This window comes from Anarhichas minor, unplaced genomic scaffold (assembly GCF_050575085.1).
Source record: "Anarhichas minor isolate MPS153535 unplaced genomic scaffold, ASM5057508v1 ptg000007l, whole genome shotgun sequence".
Lineage (NCBI taxonomy): Eukaryota > Metazoa > Chordata > Actinopteri > Perciformes > Anarhichadidae > Anarhichas > Anarhichas minor.
In genome coordinates this window covers 3,983,001-4,010,934 of record NW_027466453.1, presented here as the reverse complement: position 1 = coordinate 4,010,934, position 27,934 = coordinate 3,983,001, and the positions used below count along the sequence as shown (strand labels likewise).

General features: G+C 40.6%; 3 protein-coding genes across 3 annotated transcripts in view; 1 reads left to right on the top strand and 2 right to left on the bottom strand.

Moving 5' to 3' along the window:
• The window catches only part of LOC142945224 (deoxyribonuclease-1-like), a 60,437-nt gene that overhangs the window by 13,667 nt on the left and 18,836 nt on the right, over nucleotides 1-27,934 (bottom strand). The window lies entirely within an intron of this gene.
• On the top strand, nucleotides 4,331-5,076 carry LOC142940232 (enoyl-CoA delta isomerase 1, mitochondrial-like). Its single transcript, XM_076083060.1, has 2 exons — nucleotides 4,331-4,508; nucleotides 4,742-5,076. The coding sequence occupies exons 1-2, from the start codon at nucleotides 4,334-4,336 to the stop codon at nucleotides 4,906-4,908; spliced, it is 342 nt and encodes a 113-aa protein (XP_075939175.1). The 5' UTR covers nucleotides 4,331-4,333; the 3' UTR covers nucleotides 4,909-5,076.
• Nucleotides 12,619-27,030, bottom strand: LOC142945198 (beta-1,4 N-acetylgalactosaminyltransferase 2-like). The gene is made up of 12 exons (XM_076086621.1): nucleotides 26,894-27,030; nucleotides 25,749-26,037; nucleotides 21,001-21,164; nucleotides 20,658-20,764; nucleotides 19,023-19,060; nucleotides 17,490-17,556; nucleotides 16,215-16,328; nucleotides 15,865-15,951; nucleotides 14,032-14,213; nucleotides 13,561-13,704; nucleotides 12,915-13,143; nucleotides 12,619-12,815 (listed from the first exon to the last, which is right to left on the bottom strand). The coding sequence occupies exons 1-12, from the start codon at nucleotides 27,028-27,030 to the stop codon at nucleotides 12,619-12,621; spliced, it is 1,755 nt and encodes a 584-aa protein (XP_075942736.1).

Sequence of the window (27,934 nt, the reverse complement as noted above, 5' to 3'; positions counted from 1 at the left end):
GAAGACTCCAGTCACCCCTAAGGGTGAAGACTCTAGTCACCCCTAAGAGTGAAGACTCCAGTCACCCCTAAGGGTGAAGACTCTAGTCACCCCTAAGAGTGAAGACTCCAGTCAACCCTAAGGGTGAAGACTCCGTTCTCTCAGTTTTGCAGCTGCTTTTTATGCTGGTCTGAGGCTTGTACCTCCCTCAAAAGCATGCGTCACTCACACATGAGTCATTCTGTTTCTGGATCAACAACAGGATGTTTAACTGGTTTGATCCTGTTTGAACAGGATGAATTCTATGAGCCTTGAGTGACGTTTCTTATATAAAACGTTTTAAAAAGTGTAAACAAGTTATATGTTGTGATGGTTATAAAAAGTGTAAACAAGTTATATGTTGTGATGGTTATACTTTTATGCTTTCATATTTTTCTACAATCTCTTAACACTATTGTACTGTGACTGTGTGAGCATTGTTCTCATCTGTTTTCGAGTCTGCATGCAGTCAAGGCTCGATGACAAGAGATGGACACAATGCATTCTCTGCACGCATATTTCTTTGTTTTCAATATAATTTTTGTCGGATTTGCAGGACATATAATAAATGCTCTATTATACATCATATTGATAAATGCTGCACGCCCACTACTACATAGAGCATGTGTGAAAATAGGCAGAGTGGCAAACACACACAAACAAACGCCTCAGACGTCTCATAATCTCTCACATCCAGTTTAACAGGATGCACATCCTCTTGGCAGAGCAAGGGAAGAATGAAGACAAAGCAAACATTTTTTTGCCAAAATATCACACTTCAACATTTTATCTATACTGATAACTTTGTACTACTAGGATATTATTATCCGTTTTTGGTGCACGAAACTCCGACGTAGTGTGGACGCTCAGTGTAAACGTAACAAAACAATATATGCGTTTTCAAATGGAAACGTAGTAGTGTGGACATGGCCTGAGGCTGCAACTAATGATTATGCCCAGCACCGTGTCCCAGGACCCGGGGTGGTGTCTTTAAAGGAATACTTCACCCCCAAAATGACCATTTGTGTTTCAATTTATCGCCCCGCGCTACCTTGAATTCTTAAAGAAAATTTGATTTTTCTCGCATGCCTCCATGGCGAACGGAGGATCAAAAATCGGAGAAAAGTCTCGATGAAGTAAAGTAAATGGGGGCAGCGTGCATTCACAATGCTGGCCACTGGAAATCTGGAAAACACTTTGGTAGTTCTCGTGTGCCACCGTCGACACACTGGGTGGTAATTCAATATGACAATTTATCGCCTTTTTAATAGAATCATATCGTAATGACATCATATATTGAGATATCGTGGTACACAATTATGTCCTCTTCAGTGTTAATAACACTAACATACTAATTCAGATTGTTTCTAACAAGATTCACAAGAACATTTAAGAATGGCACTTCACATCAAAAGCTTTAAAATATAGTTTTCATTATTGCTTACAAGACACCACAAATTCACATAAGCCAGATCCACAGTGTTATACATTTTCAAAACAATACTACAAAGACATCGGAAAATTAAAAAAAAAAACTTGAAGAACTGTTGAATGTTTTTTCAGATAATTTTCTCCAACCAAATTATTACAATTGACTAGTGGCATGCCGTGTATTTTATACCTGGGCCTTCAGTGCTGTCCTACTACAGTTGAACCACCTCCTAATAACCTCATTATAACGCCACAGCTACAGGTATTCACATAACACTGCAACATTTGAAATATAATGTTACATGAAGCTCAACACCTATGAGGGCTACAATTACACTAACTGCAGAGCGCAGATACATGAATACGCGCATGACGGGATGCTTCGTCATTAACAGACAATGCATATAGTCAAAATCAATGTAATTAACACAATGATAACAACAAACTCACAAGAACCAGTCACATTAGATTAGAAAAACTTTATTAATCCCCAGTGGGGAAACTCATTTGCCACCCAAAACTCATACAGACGACACAGTCCACAATGCACAACAGACAAAATCACATTACAAAGGATAAATAACACCAGACAATGCCATATAAAACATGATTGACATCAGAAAGATAAAAACCTCTAAAGGTGTTCATTAAAAAATCTAGCTGCTGCTGGAACGAAAGACCTTCTTATTCGTTCAGTAGAGCACTGAGGCATCCTGAGTCTCTCACTAAATGAGCTTCGGAGTCCATTGAAGACTCTGTGTAATGGATGGTCTTCAAACAAGACATTTTTTTTAACTTGGCCCTTGTTCGCTTTTCAACACTGACTTAGTGAGTCTGGGGTAAGGCCAATCACTGAGCCAGCCTTTCTGATCATCTTATTGATCCTGTTTTTATCATCCACAGTGATGCCGCCCACATATATTGTTAAAACAACAAAGCAGGTAGAATAACATCCATCCATTGTCTTCCGTTTATCCGGGGTCGGGTCGCGGTGGCAGCATTTCAAGCAGGCTGACCCAGACTTCCCTCTCCCCGCAACATTTTTCAACTCATTCTGGGGGATCCCGAGGCGTTCCCTGGCCAGCTGGGAGATGTAATCCCTCCAGCGTGTTCTGGGTCTTCCCCGGGGTCGTCTACCAGTTGGGCGCACCCGGAAAACCTCCAGTGGGAGGCGCCCAGGAGGCATCCTGATTAGATGCCTGAACCACCTCAGCTGACTCCTTTCGACGCGAAGGAGTAGCGGCTCGACTCCAAGCTCCCTCCTGATGACCGAGCTCCTTACCCTATCTCTAAGGCTGAGCCCGGCCACCCTACGGAGGAAACTCATTTCGGCCGCTTGTAGCCGCGACCTTGTCCTTTCGGTCACGACCGAGAGTTCGTGACCATAGGTGAGGGTCGGAACGTAGACCGAGTGGTAAATTGATGGTCCGGTGCAGCGCCTGCTTTGCTGCTGCAGCCGCAACGATCCGCCTGTCGATCTCCCGCTCCATCTTACAATCACTCGTGAACAAGGCCCCGAGATACTTGAACTCCTTCGCATGCGGTAGACACTCCGTGTCAGGGAGCAATCCACCGGTTTCCGGCAGAGCACCATGGCCTCAGATTTGGAGGTGCTAACTCTCATCCCCGCCGCTTCACACTCTGTTGCAAACCTCCCCAGTGAATGCTGGAGGTCTCGATCTGAGGAGGCCAACATCATCATCTGCAAACAGCAGAGAGGCTATCCCGAGACCCCCGAACCTGACGAATCGGAGGTTTGACAAACGGTCGAAGCCTCCTTTCTAGCACCCATAAGCCTTCCCCGGGAGGCTGAGTAGATAGATAGATAGAGAGAGAGAGAGAGAGAGAGAGAGAGAGAGAGAGAGAGAGATGTTTATTCATCCCCAGGGGGAAATTTGTATGTTACAGCAGCAAGACATACAAAGTAAGCAAAGTAACAGTGGAACCAAAAATATTAAGTATTAAAAAATGCACAATATATACAATGAAATAACAGAGTAGGACATATTAAAAATCAGAATATAGAATATGGAAGATAAAATAACAAAAATGCACAGTATATACAATGAAATATAATATTGTTAAATTAACTAACTAGGTAAAAAACAGTAATGCAAAAATCAACCACCAGCAAACAACAGTGTAGCAGTGTGTAGTTATGTGGAGGATGATTTGGCCAGAGGTGATTTGTTATAAAGTCTAATAGCAGAGGGCAGGAATGTTCTCCTGTATCGGTCCTTGTGACAGCGGAGCTGGATCAGTCTGTTGGAGAAAGTGCTCAGCTGTCCCTGCAGTAGGTGGTGGAGAGGGTGATCCGGGTTATCCAATATGGATAATCATTTCTTCAGTGTCCTCCTCTCCACCACCTCTTCCAGAATGTCTTGTTTGCAGCCAATGATGGAGCTGGCCTTGGGTGTGAAACTATTGGGAGAGGAGTGAGAGGGAAGTAGCGGGGGACGGGTGTAGAACCAGAATATGTTGACATCTAACACGTGGAATAAAGGGTTTATTTTGACCAGACCAGTGTTGGTGATTGTTGGAACAGGTTTGGTGCGTTTTACTTTTCTACCGTCGTCTTTGAATGAAGAGTGTTTCACGACATGGTGAAATGATTAACTGGTGTATTTAGTATTTAGCTGCTGTTTCTGGGTAAAGTAAAAGGTTTTTACTCTTTAACAAAAAGGCCAAGTCAGCGGCAAGAACACGCATATTGTAGACCCTTCTGTCTGCTTCTCGTTTTTCCCCCCAAATTCAGATATTTCTTCAGGGAGTGCAGTTGGTGACAGTGTGGGCTCCGTGCTAGCTCTGACAGCTCGACTGATCAGCTAACAACAAAGGGGCGCCGCTGAGCATAAACTGAATTGCTGGTGCTGTCTGCAGGTTTATGGACACCATGAAGAACACATTGGGCCACAGAACCACAGAGGTGGCTCTTCAGTTGGGGCTGCTCTACAACCCGTCAGAGGCCCTGAAGATAGGACTGGTGGACCAGCTGGTACCTGAAGACCAGATCCTCACCACAGCCAAGCAGGCCATGACCAAGTGGTTGGCTATTCCAGGTATATTGGCACCTTTCATGCATGACCAGTGAACTTGCCAGTCTACTCTTCCACTTGTGGTACTTTAGCTTCAGTGTGCGTAGTCACATGTAAGACTACAAGTTGTTACTACCTATTGATGCTACCGATAAAAGTACCAGCGCCAGCATTAATGTAGGGGTAAAAAAAACCAAATGAGACTTCACTTCACCTTTGGAATCGGTGAGCTAATTGTTCATCTGTGCACTTCACAGACCACGCCAGAGCGATCACCAAGTCCATGATGAGGAAGCCAACCATCGACAAGCTGACGTCCAACAGAGACGCCGACATCAAACACTTTGTCAACTTCATCACCAAAGACTCCATTCAGAAGTCGCTGGGCATGTATATGGAGATGCTTAAAAAGAGAAGGGGCTAGAGGAGAGAGGGGAAACTAATAGAATGATGCACTCAGTTGGAAAACGCATTCGGTGTCACATGTTCATTTGTGTCATTTGTGCTAAGATGGTTGAGTACAGCTCCCTGCAGCAGCTCACCTTCACTGTTCAACCAGCAAGCTGGTGGAACACTCACCATAATAAGTAGTTTGTTTGTTTCACTCATGTAGCAGAAAGGAACAACTGCATTCTGTTGCTAACCCTGTGTTGGACAATGACAATAACTTAACCTTGAACCTTGACAGACACAAATGCTTCTGTGACAAATAACTGTTTTCTTCACATTTCTTTAAAGTAACATAACGTTTCAATTTACTGTCAAACCCTCTCTTGTTTGTTTTGAGATGTATTCAGTAAGCTAGTTAGCCGGACATGCTAACATTTGAAGACACTTGTAGCCATTATTATTATTTTTAAAGGTAAAGAAATTCACTGCTCTGGTTTGTAGAGAAATCCAAAACTTCACAAACCTACCACGCTGGGTTACGGTTGCTAAGCGGTGATTGGACAATTGCTCTTCGGGGGAGGGCTTTAGTGAACAGTCAGTTATTGCCACAGGCCGGTCTCCACCGAGTGCCTAGCCTTGCTGTACCTTCATGAACCATAACTAATGAAAGTAACCCTGGGTGCATTTGAACAGCCCACAGTGGGCGATGCCTTTGTGATCTCACAGTTTTATCTACATTTAGCCTGAAATATCTGAAGCAATGATGGTTTTTGTTGTCAGAGGATTGATTCGTGTGATTAAGGAATGAAATGAAGCTGTTAAAAATCACATCGTCACTTTCATTTTTATCTTTAAAACTGATCCTCATAAAGTCTCTTTCGGTTTCAAGGCAACAGAGACAGACGTACTGCTACTACTGCTGGCGTCACGACATGCAGATAGCTTTAGTTTTTTGTGCAACGTTTTCGATACATACCTCTGAAAATGTTGCTGCTACTTGATACAATAAAGGTGAATGGACTTTTGTTTGTGCTGCTTCAAACATTGAAAGAAATGACAATAAAACAGAATAGCAGAAATAATTTCTTTATTTTGGTCTAGTCAATTCAACGCTGCATGGTTGCAGCGGGTTCCCCCACTGAGTCATCATTATCCCAATTCACCGTGGAGGTCTCTGCAACGGTTTTGGCACTCATGATTCAGGTACCCTTTTACTTCAGCCTCACCTCCACAGGGAAATGGTCGCTGACAGCCAATGCCTGAGAGAGAGAGTGAGTGAGTGAGAGAGAGAGAGAGAGAGAGAGAGAGAGAGAGAGAGAGAGAAAAAACGTTGTAGGTTTCTCCTGTGGCACAATTTCTAGTTGGTCATAGTGATATATAGTGTCATCAGGGTATATGAGCTTGGGCTTGGAAAGTACAAACGGAAAACCTGCATTATAAACTGGGCACATAGTATTTAAAGGACATGGACATTTACCATCCAAGGAGGTTCTAAAGAAATTATAAATAATTGGTTGAATTATGGGAAATGTAGGATCCATTTTTATTTATTATAATATTTTTTTATCTCCTCTTGTGAGTCCCCCAACTTTATGGATTTGAAAAAGAATAGCTGGAGTGCCCCTTTAATCTCCAAAAGCCTCTGAACAATACAGTATTGTAACTAAATCTAACGACATGCTCATACTTCTAATGTGCTACCAACTTATTGCAATTGAAGGGAGACCAGATGTCGGGTAAACCTTGTGGTATTTTAACGTTACTCAGCGCTGTTCAAAATATATCCTCTTTATATCGATGAGATACAGTCTTAGAAAAAAGGAATATTGGATGCAAACAAAAATAAAACATTTTCAGACCTTGCAGATGATGTCCATGACATCCAAGTTGTAGGCTTTCGTGATCCCAAATGTCTTGATGTTGAAGGCTCCCAGCCGCAGGGAGGTAGACAGATGCAGCTGGGCAGTGGCGTCTGGCCAATAGAGGGCCATGGGGCCTGGCCCGACCATGAGCCACACAAAAAAAAAAAAAATTATCATAAATTATACAAATTGTCAATATTTGTGTATTTGAACTATGGAATGTACCCAGTAATATGTGTCAAATATGATATCTGCGCAAAATCTATGCTTTTCCTGCTCGTCCTCTCCGCCTGTGTGCTCGACACGTCTCAGAACGTGCAGCTAGGGGGCCAAAACGATTTTGCCCCCCTAGCTGCGCGCTCTCGTCAGGAGAAGTCTCTACAGGTGAGCGCGAGCGCCAGCGCGAGCACTACTCCTCCAAGACCCGTTTGAGAGGAGAACTTTGGCGGAGATTCTGCAGGCCAAAGAGCTGATCCCAGATCAGCCTGACCTCACAATCAGACAGCAGACTAGCGGGAAAGGGAAGCAGTACATGTAAAGCTGCTGTACTAGCTGTACACCAGACAGGTTTGGCTAGCTGGATGACGTCATGCTAATAACTTATTTAGCTTTTTAAAACAACGGGGACAGATCCAGCACGGACAGTTCGGGAGTGAGGGATGAGGAGGTAAGGAAACATGAGAACACCAGGACACACATGGAGAACTCTGTCAAGCTACATATTAGGCAAAGTGAACATCTTTTCTTCTACATAGTTGTCCTCAGTCTCATCTGCTTAACTTGGTCATGGAGGCATCAACATGTAATTGAGATGGTAAATTAACAGTGAAAACTCATCATAGCTTAATTTAACATCAGTATTCATAATTACACTTCATGTTTACTTCTCCTGATCTTTACCTCCTATAACAAGGTCCATAGGGGCATCTCAATAAATAAACATGTTATATTATATAATATAATATAAGTGGTATTTACTGCTTTTTTTTCGTGTTGGAATAAATGTTAAATATTTAACTGCAAAGTAGTAATGCGTGTTTGATACTTAAATTTTTTTTGCATTAAATCATACTGGGATGTTTGCTGAAATTCATAGGATGGCCCTACCTAGAAAATATTCCACCAGCTGCCACTGTGTATAACTATGGCGGAAGTGGAACAAACAAGTGTTCAGATAATGTGCATAATACTTTGTTAAACTATTCCTTGTTGTTAGACCTCCGAACCATCTGTGGGGAAAGAGCTGTATCCATTCAGCTGAATTATTATTGGTGTCTGTTCAATAAATATATTTTTGATATTTTAAGAGTTTTCTCATCTCGTTTATTTCTCACAGGGAGGTTAAAAAAAAATGTTCCACCACAAATGTCGACGAGGATGGGATCGGACGAGTAATCACGACTCCGTTAGACGACAGAAGCGCGCAAACAATAGTTGATTCCTCCCTGAAGGTGAGAGGCTGTCGTCAGACGGGGTTTGAGATTGTCGTACCAATCCTGGAACTGGAAAAAGAATCCCACCTGGTGAGAAATTATTTTGTGATGGAACAGACATTTTGAAGTGGTAAACCGGTATTCTCGCACATTAGGGGGCTGGACAGTAGAGTCCAGGTTAACTTGTAGTTTTTAGAGGTGATTTGGTGTATCCTTTCAAGTCTTGATTGAACCAGATTGTTTTGAAGATACCATAAACAACGAACTAGAGAAAATGGGTAAAAGTCAAAGTAAGTCTGAGCCTAAGCAGCCTGATGCCAAGGTCTTACCTCCAATAATAAAATACATGTGGGACAAAGATAATCAGACTGCCAGACAATTGGAAGAATGGATAAAATTGGAGTTCCCTGAAAAAGGCAGTTTTAGCCTGCGACAAAAAAATGGATGAACTCAAACCGTGTTTGGAGCAAAGAGAGAAAGGCGCAGCAGAAAAATGTCCAAGAGAGAATGAAAGAAAGAAATGTAAACCGTTTAAAGTAGACTGGAAAGCATATAGTATGTAGAGAGAAAGCACAAGTAAGAAAAAGAAAGAGAATATAGGAAATGAATGTCAGAAAGACACAAGAAAGAAACAGGGAACAATAAGACAGATACAACTGATAAAAAAGGATTTTTGTTTGTTTGTTTTGTTTTATCCGAGGTACATGGTTGAGTTAAGTTTAAATTAAAGTGTTTAAGTGATCATCTTTGAAGATTCATGTGTTTTCAGTAGACTCATTTTCCCCCTCGGTGTTGACAGACAAATGAATCCGTCAGTAACAAGAACTATGGTGTCGTGTATTTCCTGGAGGGAGTGATAGGAGAGTTACTACTGTGTTCATTTGTCTATCGTGATGTTTTCATGATATGGCTAATATTGTTCCCTCTGATGTGAATCATATTTGAATGGCCCGTGCTCTTTACTGTGTGGTGGAATGCATGTTTTGCTGGATTGATTTTGACTATATGTATTGTCCGTTAATGACGCAGCATCCCGCCATGCGCGTATTCATGTACCTGCACTCTGCAGTTAGTGTATTTGTAGGTGTTGAGCTTCATTTTTAAACGAAGAATATAATAAGCCGTAGCTGTGGCGTCATAATGAGGTTATTAGGAGGTAGTTCAACTGTAGTTGGTTTATTTGCATTAATGTAGAGTACAAGCAAATGCCTATCTATTAACAGATGTCCAGGTTGCCAGTCTGAGGTTGCATGAGAACAGACCCTGGGCCTTCAGTGAGTTCTGCTTCGGCCACGTCATTTAAGGATGCACACTAGTCCCCCCTCCCCAATTCTGGGGACTGTCACCTTTACGAAGCCACTCTTTTCCTGGCTGCAGCCCTTTTCTTTTACCACCTTGGCTCCAACATCCTGTTTCTCCTGCAATCTCTGCCACACGCACACGCACACGTGTAGATGCTGTCGTTGTCACTAAGTTAGTCAAACTGTGTTGGTGTAGCACTTTTTATACAGGTTAGTGCCGTTCAAAAAACAGGTGACAGACATTAAGCAGATGCTTTTATCCAAAGCGACTTACAATTCAGATTCTATCACATACACCGTAGGCACAGCTACGGGAGCAATTTTTTGGTGTTAAGTGTCTTGCTCAAGGACACATCGACATGTGACTAGCAGGGCCAGAGCCAGGAATCGAACCACCGATCTTCTGATCGAAGGACCTCCCTGCTCCTCACTTAGCCACAGTCGCCCCAGACGAGCTGATAATGAGACAGAATATAAACAGTAAAATAGTTGAAGCTAATGCACATGTGAAATAGAGATGATGAAAATGTTATATATTTAAAGTTACTGAAAAGACCCACTGAAAACGGGTCCGCGACCCACCAGTTGATAATCACTGCAATATGCAACCACGCCGCTAGATGCTGCTAAATCCAAAACACTGTCCCTCTAAGATTTGGATGCTCCTGTCAAGGAGAGGTACGCTCTCAGCCCTCTATGAGCCATACTTGACTATACTATGATTTTTTTATATATTTTTTCGACATACTTAAATATGATCTTTTTATTTACATACTATAATATGAATTTTTTGACATACGCTCTGACTTTTTATGACATTTTTCACATCAAAAATACTTCTCTCGACATGACTGACTTTTTTAAATTAAATTGAGTTATCAATCTAAATAAATAATTATATATTTTAATTATGTTAATACAATTTCATTTCTTATTTGCGTCAAATTGCCTTTATTATATTGTTTTCACATGAGTTTACATTTGGGCTACCCGAGTAGGATGTGAAAATATTCCAGGGCTTCAATTTGCTCAATTGAGAAATGATGGATAAGATTTGTAAAAGGTGTTTGTACGATGTACATGCTGCATTCTTTTCTGATTTGAGAGATGACAATAAATTGTATGATTTGTGAATAGAGTTTGGTGCAAAGTTTAGACAAGTTCAACCTTTTTGCACGTTCTCCTGAGCAGCTGTGCACTTACTATATGAATTCAAGGTTATTTTTTTCATTTGAAATAATTGAAAATGTATCAAATGAACAATCACTTTATTTTCCCCTCATAATTAATGACAAACAATTCTCTACTTCTCCTGACGAGAACGCGCAGCGAGGGGGGCAAAATCTTTTTGGCCCCACACTGAAACTATTTGAGGGCGCTGATTGGCTAAATTGTATGTCACTCATTTATATCTTTAATCAGCAATTGGCTAAACTGCTTCATAGACCCGCCTCTTTTGGGCAAAAACGATTTTGCCCCCCTAGCTGCGCGTTCTGACACGTGTCGTGCACACAGGCGGAGAGGACGAGCAGGAAAAGCATATATTTTTCGCAGATATCATATTTTACACATATTACTGGGTACATTCCATAGTTCAAAAACACAAATATTGACAATTTGTATAATTTATGATTATTATAATTTCTTTTTGTTTTTGTGTGGCTCAAGGTGGGGCCAGGCCCCATTGCCCTCTATTGACCAGCCGCCACTGTGTTTAAATGATTGCACTCGTTCTATGTTCTCTTTTAAACGTGGTCTGTCAAACTGAAAGCAGTTGTCTTCATGTTATAGTACATTATATGGCTTTAGTAAAATACATTTTAGGCTACTATTTTAGGCTGAATCGACTGAAAGGGTGTTGATCTTTGGGAATCCTTTGAATGAAAAATCCAAATTTACAGCAACATTTTTATTATCATTTTTTTTTTTTTTTACATATTGTTGGGGATTTACCCTCGGGCTAAAAGCCCACCGTATAATCTGACTCCAAAAGACTACACCTTCAGAAGGACCCCGCGCAGATCGTTTGATTGGAATTACATTCGATGAACAGAAGACGGTAGACGATCTATAAGTATTAACAATTTATTAAGTCAAGCATCAAAGCATAAAAAACATAGATCTATGGTTTCACAAAACACAATAATTGATTAAGTATCCCATAGCAACAGACAGAAAGTCAGGGCTCGGTCCACGCATCTCTCCTCTCGGTGTTTTGTGAGCCCCGTCCTATCATTTCCCCGTTTCTTTATTCATTCTCATGAGGAGTTGACCTTGTCCTGCACAGGGACGCGTTATCTTCTCACACACACACACACACACACACACACACACACACACACACACACACACACACCAGGGTTGAGGCCCCTGTGTATGTGGGAGACCTCCAGTTCTCATGGACAGAGAAGATGCTGTTCCTGCAGGTTGCTACACAATATCCCACGGAGTTATCCGTTTCACAACACATCTAGTTACGAGTTTAAGCTAACCACCTGTGTGTCAGAGCTTCGTCTTTGTACGGGAAGCGCATTAGTACCTCACCCGGAGATTCAAACCTTTGCCCTATGACACACGCAACACTATTGCAAATGAGCACACACACACAATACTTATACATTTAATGCCTGTAAATACCGTTTATAAATATTTAAATGATTCATATTAACTTTCGAGTTTTGTTGACATTTCTTTCCTAAACCCCTTCCTTAAAACCCAATATGTACCGTACAATGGTCTTGGTCACAAGCTGAGCTTGAACATACATACACATATACACACACACACACACACACACACACACACACACACACACACACACACACACACACACACACACACACACACACACACACACTTCACAGCCCGGCTAAGAGACTGCTACAAAACAGGGAGACAAGCGAGCTGGCTGCTAAGAAGCATGTTTTTTTCACAAACCAATGAAACAATACAAAAGGTAGGCATCAGCTGTCAGTCCCGAAGTGCATGTATGGATGTGTGTGGCAACGTGTAGCAATAATCAGCATGTAAAAAAAGGAAAGGATCCCCTCTCACTTTATCCAACAATAAAAAGGAGAAAGAGAAATATAAAATGCATTAATTTGAAGAAGTGCAGGGAAATAGTCACTCAATGTCCTCAAGTGGTCATCTATCCATACTTGATACACTTTAGGTGGTTTTTGAAGAAGTGAAGCTGCAGTTTGAGCTTTGCGTCACCCCCTGCAGGGTGTCTGAACTTTTTGTAGAGAGCCTCGTCCTTGCTGTGGCCCGTTTTGTGCTGATGGCCGATGGACACGTGGTCACACGAGGCAACCATCAAGGAGCCCAGGCCATCCATAAAGAACTCTGGAGTCAGAGACAGACATTCACACTTTTAGAAAAACGCCAAAGAAAACTAAAAGAGTGTGGACTTACTGCCCCTTGGACTCCAAACTCTAGACCTACCTGAGTGCGCTACCCTCTGGAGCTTAGGGTCAAATCCCACCCTCTGTACGGCGTGGGTTCGAGCCAGGAAGAAGTTGACCACCCCACTGGCCATAAAGCATTGTGGGTAACCAGGAAGTGGATGGAACTTCCCCCCAGACTTTCTGTAGAGGCAGCCGCCCTCCATTTCCTCTCCTTCCTCATATATGAGAGAGAAATAAAACCGGTTCCCTTGTACTGACGCGCCCAGCTGACGAGAACAGAGAGATCGGGAAAACTGGTTATAAAACTGGCAACCAGATTACATACTGGGATCGGCTCTAGTTGACAAAAACAACAAGAAGACAGGTGCAGAGGAGGATAAACAGTGATGTTTGAGAAGGACAGTATGTCTTTTACATACTGGACTCTCTGCCCTGATGTGAACCTCAGATAGAAAACCTTTTTCCAGAAGAAAATAAACCCAAACTTACCAAATCCACACAAAAATCAATGTAGAGTGTATTCAGAAATAAATGTAGTGAGGAGCAGAAATCTGGAGAACACCTGACAGATATAACTATACTTTCTTTCTTTCTTTCTTTCTTTCTTTCTTTCTGTCTATTTCACTTGAAATAATCAACACAAACTAACTGACCCCTCAGACACGAGCCCTTTTTATTCTCACCACATCCAGTTCGGGGACCGCCTCCATCACCTCCACCAGCTTCTCTATCTTCGTCTCCTCCGTAAACACAAAGTCATCGTCCACCCACAGGAGGTACTTGGTGGTTACCTGAGAGACACCCAGATTCCTGCCGGCAAACCAGCCCTGAGGGAGAAAACATGTTATTTTAATGTTCAGGTGACAAGTTCAATGCAATACAGAGCATTGACAAACAACATCAAATAACCTTTCAATAAATGAATAGTTGCATTGTCAAAATGAAAAAACATAAAAGGTCATTCTGCCAAAAGTTTAAACCAATAGTTGAATACATCAGAAGATCATGTGCAAATAAATCAGGTGTTTTATTGATGCTTAGATCACCTTCCTCGGTGTAACCTCACGAAAATTTGAGAAAAAAGTGATGACCAACAATAAATTTAAAAAAAGTGATGACCAACAATAAGTGTGTGTGTGTGTGTGTGTGTGTACCTGTGCTGGAGGCATGATGTACTGTCTGATGTGTTCTCCAGTAATGTTCTCCGGTTCAAAGCTGTCATCTGCGATGACGACTTCTATGTTGCTATAGAAACGCCGGATGCTACTCAGCAACACCTTGAGTTGTGTGTAGCGCAGGAACGTCTTGGTGACGACGGTGACTTGAGAGCTGATATCTGACAGAGAAGAGAAGTTAAAGAAAAGAGAAAACGGTAAAACTCAATGAATCGTCAGCACAGTTGACCATGAACCTGTTGGCGATTTATTGTAGCAGGTTTTCAGCGTAATTGAGGCGACTTTTATTTGGGTTTAGAAACAGGACAATTTACTTGTCACAGTGCCCGTTTCCTTACTTTCAAGCAGTTTGAACTAGAAATGTGCTTTATAAATAAAGTTAATTGAGTAGTTCATTCAAAAGTGTTTGTATCACGAATAAGTAACTTGCATCGTTACAGGAAATGATGCAAGCTGTTATTGATAATAGCACACATGCAAGTACCGTATTTTCCGCACTTAAAAGCCTTTAATTTTCTCAAAAAACGACAGTGCGCCTTGTAATCCGGAGCGCCTTATATATGGATCAATTGGTTAATTGGTTGATCCATACTGGTTGTACACGGCGCTCTGTCAAAATGTTTCAGTACGACTGGTAAACTACAAAGCCGCACCGCGGTAAACACCGGTACTGTGCTTACTCCTAGTCCAACACCACTTGTGTGTATAAAGACCCCAAAATGCACCTTTGAAGAGACACGCTTACGACGCTATTCTATTCTATGCGCCTTATAATCCGGTGCGCCCTATATATAAAAACAGTTCTAAAATAGGCCATTCATTGAAGGTGCGCCTTATAATCCGGTGCGCTTTATAGTGCGGAAAATACGGTACTTAATACAAACTGGTCCACAGCAGTTTACCCAAAAGCAAGACAGTTAGTTTCATCTTCCGGCATCTTTTGTAGGTTAAGTTTGAAAACTGAATAGTAGTAAATATACTAGAGGGCAGCTTTTATGCTCAAAAAGAAAATCATACAGTTTGATGATCATGCGGTTCTAGCACAGAGTGGAGAAACAGCACTTTCCTGCCATAAATAATTGAATACTAACTTTATTCTTTTTATTTACGTTTCATTGATAGTTGGCATCAGTCAGACATTTACAGATGTCTTTTAGACAATGTATACGGTATATACAGATCTTCAGATGATGCCCATTTGAGGTATACACATTAAGAAAAATACAAAGAACAAAAAGAAAAACTATATCACTCGGGAGTGATCTATTCTCTATGGTACAGTCATCGATTTATGAACTTAAAGTCAGGACTATGGGGTGTTACATATATCCCATTTTTTACAATTTGTAGTTGACAGATGCTGTTATCTTGTCCATTGTAATGTCCATCCATGTATTCAGATTGGACTCTTGTGACAACTATTTCCTGTTAAGAGTCTTTTTATCGGCCACCAGAAGTACATTTATTAAATATTTGTCTCTTTTTGACACATTTTCAGGTAAATATCTAAGATACATGGTCTTACTTTCTAGGGCTATTTCACCATTAAACATGTTCTGTAGGGCCGTGTGTATCCCGCTCCAATAGTCTTTGATAACAGGGCAATCCCAAAAAATATGGTAATAGTTTGCATTTTGGTTTCCACATCCTCTCCAGCAACAGAAGGGTTTCTCTCCATGTCTACGAGCCGCTACTCTTTCATTGAAATTTCCATATTGCTGTCCATTCTTCTTCAGATATATTTATTCCTCCCTCCTTCTCCCACTAACTTGAATTTAAACCCCCAGACCACCATGACGAGTGCACACCTACCTGTTCCCATGTCGTACAGGACTGGAAGGAGAGGCTGTTTGATGGTAATGGGAAACACGGCTTCATGGTTGTCAAACTGGAAGGATGCTAAGAACAGAAAAGTTTACTGTAGAAAACAAAGTGGGCTCAAACTAAGCTGCCGGTGAATATAAGAACAAACAAAATGCACAAACATTTTCCACAGTAACTTTACATTAAACACACATTCATGCACACAGATAGCTGTACAAAACATTGAAAACTGCACTTGTTCTTTTCCCATTACATTTGCTGTATTAGGACTTATGCACATCATTTTGAGCATTTCATTTCTGATTTTGTAGCTCCGCTCCAATTTCCCTGACGCATACCGAGGTCTCCGGTGTGTATATGGTAGACAGTGCTGGTGTAGGACACTGTAGCCAGCAGGTAGTTGAGGGTCACCAGGCTGCTAGACTCCATAATCAGTCTGCTCTCACCATGACCTGACAGTTAAAAGAATGTCACAATAGTCAAACAACAGCTGTTTAATCATGAATGTCCAACCAACTCTATTTGATGTTGGTTTGAAATGTTTGAGATTAATTAAGCCATGAAGAATATCAGGTGTTTACATCGGGAACTTTCGCAGTTAGTGACAACTAACGAAGTGCCCTGAAAAGAGACAATTGTACAGAAACAAGTAAAACAACGTCTAGTTTTTATTTATTTTTCGAAATAAGAGAAACAACCTCGTTTCAATTTCTTTTGGAAAAAAGTGAAACGACCTCTTGTTTCTAAGAGAAATCCAGGGAATGCTCAGGTTGCATTATTATGAAATGTAACTTAATAAGGCACTAAAACCAACAACGGTGGATGCGATTCTATTCATCCACAACTCTTTGTCTAAAAGTATATCAATTGTTTCTGTACAAAGTTCTCCTCTGTATTAGAACCATGCAGTTCAGCTTACCAGCCACGTTCATTTGGCCGATTATTTGAAAACGGTTAAGTTGATCTACGAACCCAGAGATCCGCGACCCCAGTTTTTTATTTTTTTTCTCAAACATGAATCTGTCCATTATTTTAATAGTTCAGTATTGTACGCAAGATAACAGGTATGTTTATGCATGGCGGTGGCACTAATAGGCCATCACTCATTTTTCATTTCCACATTTATGTTTAAAATAAATACCACTATTTGAATAGCTTGTATGCATGATTATCATGCAATTGACAGACAATGTTGACATTGGCATCAGTTGACAAGGTATGTTTATAAATGGCAGTGGCACGGCCTCCCTACTCACTGTACCTTGCACATGTTTAAAATAAAAACATGAATATATGAACCTGTGTATTATTTGAATAGCTTAGTATTGAATGCACAATAACAAGGTATGTTTATACATGGCACGAGGCCCAGCTTAATATAAAACACAATTTTATACAATATATATAGTAGAGGGTCCCTGCTCCATCTCTCTATCAGTTTGGGGGTCCTTGGCCTGAACAATGTTGAAGAGCCCTGTAATAACCAATGAGGCAGATCATTTGTTGTTTATTATTTTTACATGCTGGTAGTTGACTGCAATGCGGGTATTGCAACTAAAGGTATGGCACATATCACAAACTATATATAGTTAGTTCTGACATTGGAATCTCACCTTGGACCTTCACTCCGTCAGCAGTAATCTCTGTGGTCAGGACACCTTTAGACACATTCAAGGACACCTAGAGTAGACACACCTGAATAAACCACAGAGAACAGAAAGTACACATAGAGAAAACGCTCAATCATTTTTAATCTGCATCTGGATAACATCACAGGTTCCATGGTATGTTGCAAATACAGGGGCTTCATAATCATTTTACGTCTACAGCGTTAGAAGTGCATGCCCCAGTCCCGAGGTTAGGATAGGTCCCCACACCACAGCCACAAAATCAAAATCAGACAGACAATCGGAGAAAGCAAGGGCATCCCTGCCGGCGGTGCAGGAAAGAGCAGAAGGGTCCCTGCAATGGGCTCAATGTGTGCAGCCAACTAAAGCTTTAAGAATAGGGTGGGCAGCTACACCACTGCCCTTACAGTGAGGTTTTGCTCAAGAGTTTGGTCAGACCAGAAAATGGCACATAAAAAATACCAGATTGTTTTGCCAAATATTTGGTTATAGATGCTTGATACAGCAACTAATCACGGGTATAGTTGTTAAACTGTGATAGCGGGCAACCTAACCGCTAATGTACTAGCCAGCCAGGAACATACCATCACTAGTCAGTCACAAGCTCCTCAAACTTCTATTTGCACTGAGTAAAATGCCAGGGGGGAGTAAATTGCACAAAGGATTGTGTACATCATCAAAAGAGACTTACTGAAAAGAGGTGGCAAACAAATCGTTCATCTAATGTGCATGCTAACTGTCAGACATTTGAAAGGATTGTTTAAAGCACTGGACAAAGCCTGAACTAATTGCAAAATGTTGCCACTTTAAATGCTGGTGTGACCAAGCCAATGTCAATTATTTAATTTATTCTCATAGTCACATTCTGCAATTGTTTAGATTTAGCTTTTGACTATTGGGATAGTGGCAATATTACAAGTCTAGGGGCAGTCAATATTATTGGAAAAAGCAATAGTTACAAATGTACAAAAATCACAATGGCTTTTAAAATCAAACCCATATTCATCTTTTGCAGCAGTTTCAGGGCCTGGATGACCTAGTTTCAGTGAGGTTGTACAACAAGATGGCTGCAGTACAATGATAAAACATCAAAGAAATGTACCTGCCTTTGCAATATTGGCCAAGACATTTTAATGAAAATATGAATGTAAATTCTCTGATCCTGACTACATCACATGTAAAGTATTGTCTTCTGTATGTTGAAATGTCTTTACTAAAAGAAAATTTGCAAAATGATTTGCGTTTTTTTTGCCTGAGTCCTTATTTCCCTGAATCTCTATAACAAAGGTGGCGATTGCAAAGTTAGCATAGCCAACAAGCCAGAATAGCCATTTTCATGGGAAATATGCCACGTCGGAATATACTGCAATTTTCCTGAAAGTTAACCATGTTTTATATGTAGTAGGTCAAATATACTGTATCATGAATGCAGCCATCTTGTATTAACCAGCCAAACGCTACTATTCTATTAGGTTGATCTGGGTGAGAATGACCGATCTGTTGCATCTACACACCAACCTTGTAGCTGCTTCTTTGTCCTGCATGCAGTGCTAAACCTGAAATCAAAATGACCTCATGCTTTCATACTTTTACAGAAGGACACATATTCATCTCTGGCTTTGTTGACTTTAACAAGAAGGACACCTGTCCTATCCCAGTGAGCACAAACCAGGATTTCAACCTTGATTTCTTGTTGAAAACCGGTTGAAATTCAGTCTGAACGTCTAAGACCTATTTTTAAGTCTTTTCAACTGGCTAAAATGCGGTTAAAACATCAACGTGTCACAAAACACCAATTTGTTTTAAAATGTTGATGGTTTGTTCAGTTGTAGGTTGAAAGAGAGACGATATTGGTTACTGTGAACGTATTTCTCCAAAGTCATATTACACTGGTCGGTGAAATGTGGTCTACGCGAAGATTAGATTTGACCACATTTCATGTTTCAGATATAATGTCATAAATATGGAACTATAGACAGTATGCTGCCAACAAGAAGCTCCCAGGACATCAGAATGAGAGCAGTGTACATTCTGTCTGTACATTAATGTAAAATACGAGTGTGTTTACTGCTGAAACACGCATGCACAGGCACTTTGGCTCATACTGCTTCCACAACTTTGAACGATGCACTGGTCTGGCTACTCGGCACGGGAACGAGCTGATGGAATAAAAGTACTTGAACTACTGAATTCCATTATTGCAAACTGAAATTAGCAATTTCTAATACTTATGCTGCTCACGATGCGGGCTGCTAGTTTGTAGCGTTAGCATGTTAGCTGGTAACGTTAGCTTGTAGCTACAGCAGCATGGGCCAACAGTAAACATAAACGTGTGTTAGTTAATGTTGGGGACTGTCTTTATGGGCCGTCGCTGTAGCCCAACTTTATAAAATTGACTTTAGGCCATTTTACATGTAAAATACACGACAGAAAGCGAGTGGGGCCGTACACACTTTAAATGGGGAGGAAGTGAGTAAAACAGAGTGATGTACAAATAAGAAGATGGTCAAAACATTGTTGTTTGGCATACAGCAATATACAAACAATATAAATTATTATATGTATAATATTCAAGTGAGTATCTTTCCGTTGAAAAGATGTTTAAAAAACGACATTGGTCACCGGTGAAAAGATGTTCAAAACTGGTCCAAAAGTGATTAGTTTTTTCTAATACTTATTATATTTACTGATGTCCACCTTGAAAATCGCGGCAGCATTGAATAATATTTTTTCTTTCTTCCTATTTTGTCTTCTTCTGATACAAAAAAGGGCAAATCACACTTAGTTGCAAAACCTAATGGGCATGTTTGCGCTGTAATGTTATTAGCTCAATTTCTTTTGTGAACCTTGACACAGGGCAGATAGCAGTTGAACATTGCATGGTGCTACCAGCATCTGCAGTTCATTCTTTGTGATTTCGTGGTATTGTTTATTGCTCATTACTATTCACAGATACCAAACATTTTTATCAGTAGAGAAACCTAGGACTATAACTTTGGAGTTTTAGCTCCCTGAATGGTACAACATTGCTTTTCACTGTATTTTGTAATGACTAATGACTTCTTCCAACTTGCTATTACGTCAAATTGTAGTGTAATGTAAAATCTTTATATTGATAAAAATGCTCTGAGCTATATATTGAGTGTAGCATACCTGGTATGAGAGTGGAGGTCAAAGGGAGTACTTTAAAACCCTGGATGGGATACTGCAGTGGAGAGTTTGGCAAAGCAAACAGCAGTCTGGATAATACAGATGTAGTCCTGTTGAAGACATAGGGAAAGGTGGTAGGGTGTCAAGCGGATATCTTCCAAAGTCTTTTTACATACATACAATCCCTTCTCCGTTTTTCCTGGATAGTGTTTCACTGTTTGCAGTAGAGGAATAGTTACAAACAGAGTGAATTTTGTGCTTAAAAAGGCAGTTGCTTTGGAAGACATCCGCTTGATTTGTCCAGTTTCTCCACCTTTAGTGAAGTCTCCGAGCATTCGGCCACTACCTGGCTTTGTGTTGATGGAGCTCCTTAGTGCGGCGTTTCACCAGCTCCCCATACTGATCCTTTGGAAGGTGTTCTTTGAGTAGAGCTGAGCCACTGGGACAAGTGCATGGACCAGGTGGGGGCAGATGACTCATGGGTGGCAACCTGGAATGATGGGGGTAATATGGAAGTCACAATTTAGTTAGTTCTCTGCTTTGTCATATTGTCACTTAAGAATAACTATGATGCCCAACATTGCTTTAGGCTTGCACTGAATAACCATCTTAGACTCCTTGCAAGGTTCCCTTCACGTTGGTACACTCAGTACAGTATGGGGATTGCGTCCTCGGTCGACCAACCTGAAGAACTTCTCATGACAGTGGATAGTGGAAACAAGAGACGTAGTAAAAAAACAATGTATCAAATCAAGTATTATAAATAAGTATTAAACAGTAAAGTATATTAACTTAGTAAAAATATAACTAAAAAGATTATATATACACAGACAGAATTGTTGTATTGTACAGTATTTATACTGCACAGATTTTTGTGTTTGGTGGTCTACTGCAGTGATTCTCAACTGGTGGGTCGCGACCCAAAAGTGGGTCGTGGACCCGTTTTCAGTGGGTCGCGGGCCTTTGACTGACAAAAAAAAAAAATGTTGCGATGTTAATTTGAAGGGCATTTTTTATTCATCGGAATTATTCCAGCATTTACGGTACTTGTTCAGCTGTGCAGGAAAAACACCGACCAATGCGTTGTGAATCGCATCACGTGATGCAGCTCAGCCAATCAAATATGGGCATTCTGACAAGTTTCCTAACTTGAGTGAGATGTACACACACCGTGACACACGGGGGAGAGACGAGGATATAGACAGCGGAGCAGGACTGTTGTAGTGAGAGTTGTGAAAGTCAAATCAAAGGACAATTACCAAAAGAGAAAAATGGCCAGAGAAACCAGAGTCATTAGACTCTGACTGGACAGACTCATAAAAGCGAATTCTTCCAACACTAATTTCTCTTTTTAGAAGATGAAAAAAATATTATATTGTGGCTTTTTCACTTCACCCTGAATGAACTAAATTTAAAGCTGCAGATCATTTCAGTGAAAATATTTTTTCTAAAATTAATTTTGTTACGTAATCTATTTTTTAATCCAGCCTTTATTTTACTTGAAATGAGAAGAACATTTATTCATGTATTTCTATGTATTATTTATAATCCATCCAGTTAAATTTGAAATATGAGAATAATATTAAAATATAATTGATGTGTACTTTCTTTATTTGATTTGGCAGTTGTTTACTACACAGAGACATTACTACTACTAGACTTCTTGAATATAGATATACCCAAATATATATATATATCGCTGCTCACTGGCAGCTGTGGAGGAATGGAGACTAGTGGACATCGCTGCGGTAAAGTCAGCAGACACTCAGATCTCCGCGGTCAACTCAGCAGACACTTACACTTTAGTGCACCTATATGCTGAAATTCACGGTAAACGCATTCAAACGGCACAGATCGGGAGCGAGCGAAGGAGTTTGAAAGTTAGCGGAAAGATTAACGTGAGACAACATCCGGTTTCTTCAGACGAACATCCGGTTTTCAGAATAAGATGCCAACAAAGTATGAATTATATTCACATTAAGTATAAAACATGCTGCATCTCGTGAGTTAAAGGGAAAATACACCTAAATTGTGGGTAAAGTGTCTTTATTCTTTGATCGCTGGGTAACCATAATTACCTTGGAGTTACAGCATTATATTGATGAACAGTAGAGCTGCATTCACATGCTCTGACTGTCATGAAGACATTTTTGCTGAAACGTGCTGAAACATTTTATTCCTGTTGCACAGCAGTGGAATGTTTCACATACAGTCACACACTGAGCACAGATAGTGAAGAGATATAACTGCTACTGTGTAAAGGGAATACTGCTGTTAAAAATAACCTTATTTGTTTAATTAAAGTGTTTACAAACCAAATGTTATTGCCCTTTTGTTCATATAGCAGTACTTTTAAAATAAAAGTGCGCAATACACTACTTTTGAATTCATTATTGAACTTTGCCACAACAATGCGATTAATCGCAAAAAATCCATGCGATTAAAAATTGTAATCGTTGCCAAGCACTAATATATATATATATATATATATATATATATATATACACATATATATATATATATATATATATATACACATATACACACACACACAGTTGTGTGAAAAAGTGTTTGCCCCCTTCCTGATTTCTTTTTATTTTTCTTTTATTTTTGCATGTTTGTCACACTTAAATGTTTCAGATCATCAAACAAATTTAAATATTAGACAAAGATAACACAAGTAAACACAAAATGCAGTTTTTAAATGAAGGTTTTTATTATTAAGGGGGGGGAAAAATCCAAACCTACATGGCCCTGTGTGAAAAAGTGATTGCAACCCCCTGTTAAAACATAAATTAACTGTGGTTTATCACATTTTTGGAAAGCTGAGTTCAATTTCTCTAGCCACACCCAGGCCTGATTACTGCCACACCTGTTCTCAATCAAGAAATCACTTACATAGGACCTGCCTGACAAAGTGAGGTAGACCAAAAGATCCTCAAAAGCTAGACATCATGCTGCGATCCAAAGAAATTCAGGAACAAATGAGAAACAAAGTAATTGAGATCTATCAGTCTGGAAATGGTTACAACGCCATTTCTAAAGCTTTGGGACTCCAGCGAACCACAGTGAGAGCCATTATTCACAAATGGCGAAAACATGGAACAGTGGTGAACCTTCCCAGGAGTGGCCGGCTGACCAAAATTACCCCAAGAGTGCAGCGACGACTCATCCAAGAGGTCACAAAAGACCCCAGAACAACATCCAAAGAACTGCAGGCCTCACTTGCCTCAATTAAGGTCAGTGTTCATGACTCCACCATAAGAAAGAGACTGGGCAAAAATGGCCTGCATGGCAGAGTTCCAAGACGAAAACCACTGCTGAGCAAAAAGAACATAAAGGCTCGTCTCAGTTTTGCCAGAAAACATCTTGATGATCCCCAAGACTTTTGGGAAAATACTCTGTGGACTGACGAGACAAAAGTTGAACTTTTTGGAAGGTGTATGTCCCATTACATCTGGCGTAAAAGTAACACGGCATTTCAGAAAAGGAACATCATACCAACAGTAAAATATGGTGGTGGTAGTGTGATGGTCTGGGGCTGTTTTGCTGCTTCAGGACCTGGAAGACTTGCTGTGGTAAATGGAACCATGAATTCTGCTGTCTACCAAAAAATCCTGTAGGAGAATGTCCGGCCATCTGTTCGTGACCTCAAGCTGAAGCGCACTTGGGTTCTGCAGCAGGACAATGATCCAAAACACACCAGCAAGTCCACCTCTGAATGGCTTAAGAAAAACAAAATGAAGACTTTGGAGTGGCCTAGTCAAAGTCCCGACCTGAATCCGATTGAGATGCTGTGGCATGACCTTAAAAAGGCGGTTCATGCTCGAAAACCCTCCAATGTGGCTGAATTACAACAATTCTGCAAAGATGAGTGGGCCAAAATTCCTCTACAGCACTGTAAAAGACTCATTGCCAGTTATCGCAAACGCTTGATTGCAGTTGTTGCTGCTAAGGGTGGCCCAACCAGTTATTAGGTTTAGGGGGCAATCACTTTTTCACACAGGGCCATGTAGGTTTGGATTTTTTTTTTCCCTTAATAATAAAAACCTTCATTTAAAAACTGCATTTTGTGTTTACTTGCGTTATCTTTGTCTAATATTTACATTTGTTTGATGATCTGAAACATTTAAGTGTGACAAACATGCAAAAAAATAAGAAATCAGGAAGGGGGCAAACACTTTTTCACACAACTGTATCTGTGTGTATATATATATATATATATATATATATATATATATATATATTAACCAGTGGCGACTGGTGGAACATTTTCTAGGTAGGGCCATCCTATCAATTTCAGCAAACATCCCAGTATGATTTAATGCAAAAAAATTAAAGTATCAAACACGCATTACTACCCAGGTAGCCAGCGGACTCTGCCGTATTGCGGCGCATGTACTGCTTCACTTTCCCGCTAGTCTGCTGTCTGATTGTGGGGTCAGGTTGATCTGGGATCAGCTCTTTGGCCTGCAGAATCTCCTGCAAACGAGACTTGGAGGAGTAGTGCTCGCCTGTAGAGACTTCTCCTGACGAGAACGCGCAGCGAGGGGGGCAAAATCTTTTTGGCCCCACACTGAATCTATTTGAGGGCGCTGATTGGCTAAATTGTATGTCACTCATTTATATCTTTAATCAGCAATTGGCTAAACTGCTTCATAGACCGGCCTCTTATGGGCAAAAACGATTTAGCCCCCCTAGCTGCGCGTTCTGACACGTGTCGTGCACACAAGCGGAGAGCACGAGCAGATGAGCACACAGGCGGAGAGGACGAGCAGGAAAAGCATATATTTTGCGCAGATATCATATTTTACACATATTACTGGGTACATTCCATAGTTCAAAAACACAAATATTGACAATTTGTATAATTTATGATTATTATAATTTTTTTTTTTTTGTGTGGCTCAAGGTGGGGCCATGCCCCATTGACCTCTATTGGCCAGCCGCCACTGCTATTAACCACTATATATTAACCACTGGTCTACTGGGAGCACAGTTGTTTGTGCAGCCTGACAGCGGCAGGAAGGAAGGACCTGCGGTACCTCTCCTTTACACACCGGGGGTGAATCAGCCGGTGGCTGAAGGAGTTGCCAGGGCGTCCCGCATGGGGTGGGAGGTGTTGTTCATCAGGGATGATAGCTTAGCCATCATCCTCCTGTCTCCCACCACCTCCACCGTATCCAGTGGACACCCCAGCACACTGCTGGCCTTCTTGATGAGTTTGTTTAGTCTGTTCCCGTCGGCTGTCGAGATGCTGCTGCCCCAGCAGACCACTCCATGGAAGATCGCTGATGCCACCACAGAGTTGAAGAAAGTCCTCAGGAGTGCTCCCTGCACTCCAAAATACCTCAGTCTCGTCAGCAGAGAGTCTGCTCTGACCCTTTTTGTAAAGTGCATGTGTATGGTCAGTCCAGTCCAGTTTATTGTTCAAGTGAACACCCAGGTACTTATAAGATCTCACAATCTCAATGTCCATTCCCTGGATGTTCACTGGTACCGGAGGAGAGTGTTTACCCTGGCGGAAGTCCACCACCAGCTCTTTGGTTTTACTTCTTTTTTTTTTGAAAACTTTATTAACTTTGGTTTTACCAGAGTTGATCTGGAGGCAGACGATTGCAGAGTCGTCAGAGAACTTTTGCAGGTGGCAGTTCATCATTCAATTTATTCAGAAATTAGTCATTACCAGTAATTCATTGACCATCGAGAGCAAAGGTTTACTTGTTATCAACTACAAACGTTAACATTTCTTACCTCTGAGATGGTCTCTTGTACTTTTAGTGTTCATAACTCAACTGATCATGAGCATAGCTTTTGTTAGAGATTAATATGAAGGCTCTATGACAAGTTTGAAAACTTTATATTTTGGAGTTTAGACTCGTCAGCCTTCTCAGATCTGAAGGTCAAAACAAAACCAATTATGAATTCCTCGACCCAAAACGTCAGTGAAACCATGTACTGTTCAGCATTGCAGGCCAACACATTTTGGAAAGATAATTTACAACATTGCTGATTGGTAGCCATTTTGGATTTTTGGCTCTCACAAAGTCGGCCTGTATTTCTTCGGGGTGGCATGCGTGATAAATTAGTTTTTTACTGAGCAACGAACCTCTGCTTTCAATTATCACAGAGTTGCTTGAGATCACCCAATTACAACTCAATGGAAATGTCAAATATTGTTAAAATTAGATAAAGAGGGGGTAGCATGCAAACACACATGGACACAGAGTGGGCTTTACCTGAGTTTTTGTGTAGTGGGAGCCTCTCGGGTTAGCTCTCCAGGATATTTATGATACATCATAAGATAGAATATGACCAGGGTGATGATGCTCACAACAGCAGCCATCTTAAACAGTGCTCTGTTAAACACAGCCATCTGAAAAGAAAGACGCACACTTTTATGTTTTTATATATCTTATAATTCCTAGACTCATATTGAAGCACCCAGTCCTCCACATTTCATCAAATCTTTCCCAAATCTGGTATTCAAGATTTGCGTGAAACACTGCTGCAAGACTGAACTGGAATTGTGCCATCACACACACGGACATTTAACACAGAACAAACAGCACTCCCTAAACATCCTGCTGCTCTTCTCAAGAATTATCTGTTTGCTAACTTCAGAGGGCACAGGTGTGACTAACTAGAAATCGTTTTATGTAGTTTTAACAAAATTTACAATTTTTAAGGTTGAATCCTGCATTGCATGTTTGATTTATATAAACATACGTCAGGATGTCCACAGATGATTCTCAAGGATTACTACATCCTTCTTCAACTCATTATAGAATAACATCCCAAATTGAAGCATATATTCTATGTGTAGACATAATTGTAGTCCTAAATTCAAACAGGGCTGACAACACTGGAGAGCTACTTTACAAAAAGAAGATTGCAATCATTCATAATGAATAGCCAGAGAGTTACTGTATTGTATTCAATGTATTGGTTATTTTATATGTCCTTTAGCAACACCTAGTGGCGATTGTGAATAGCTGCACTGAACAGGAAGTGAGCGAAGTGTAAATAGTCAGAGTAACAGGAAGTGATGTTCAAGAAGTACCGTGTGCCCATGGACTGAGCATCTCAGTGTTCAATCCATATAATCCTGTGCCTAGAAGTCCACAAAATCGGCTTCATCCGTAAGTGTGTTACTATTTACAGTTATATTAACATGTTTATATTCATATTTCTTTGGTTTGTGTTAGTAGCATTTATACTGATGTACTAGCTATTATTAAGTACTTACAAAGGCACTTACGTTTTGTATTGTTTGTGCT

Coding starts and splice junctions, on each gene's coding strand:
- LOC142940232 (XM_076083060.1), top strand. CDS start 4,334: ATGGACACCATGAAGAACACATTGGGCCACAGAACCACAGAGGTGGCT. Junction 4,509..4,741: donor CAAGTGGTTGGCTATTCCAG/GTATATTGGCAC, acceptor TGCACTTCACAG/ACCACGCCAGAGCGATCACC.
- LOC142945198 (XM_076086621.1), bottom strand. CDS start 27,030: ATGGCTGTGTTTAACAGAGCACTGTTTAAGATGGCTGCTGTTGTGAGC. Junction 26,038..26,893: donor CCCACTACACAAAAACTCAG/GTAAAGCCCACT, acceptor CTTTACAAAAAG/GGTCAGAGCAGACTCTCTGC. Junction 14,214..15,864: donor CCTGTACGACATGGGAACAG/GTAGGTGTGCAC, acceptor CTTCTCTGTCAG/ATATCAGCTCTCAAGTCACC.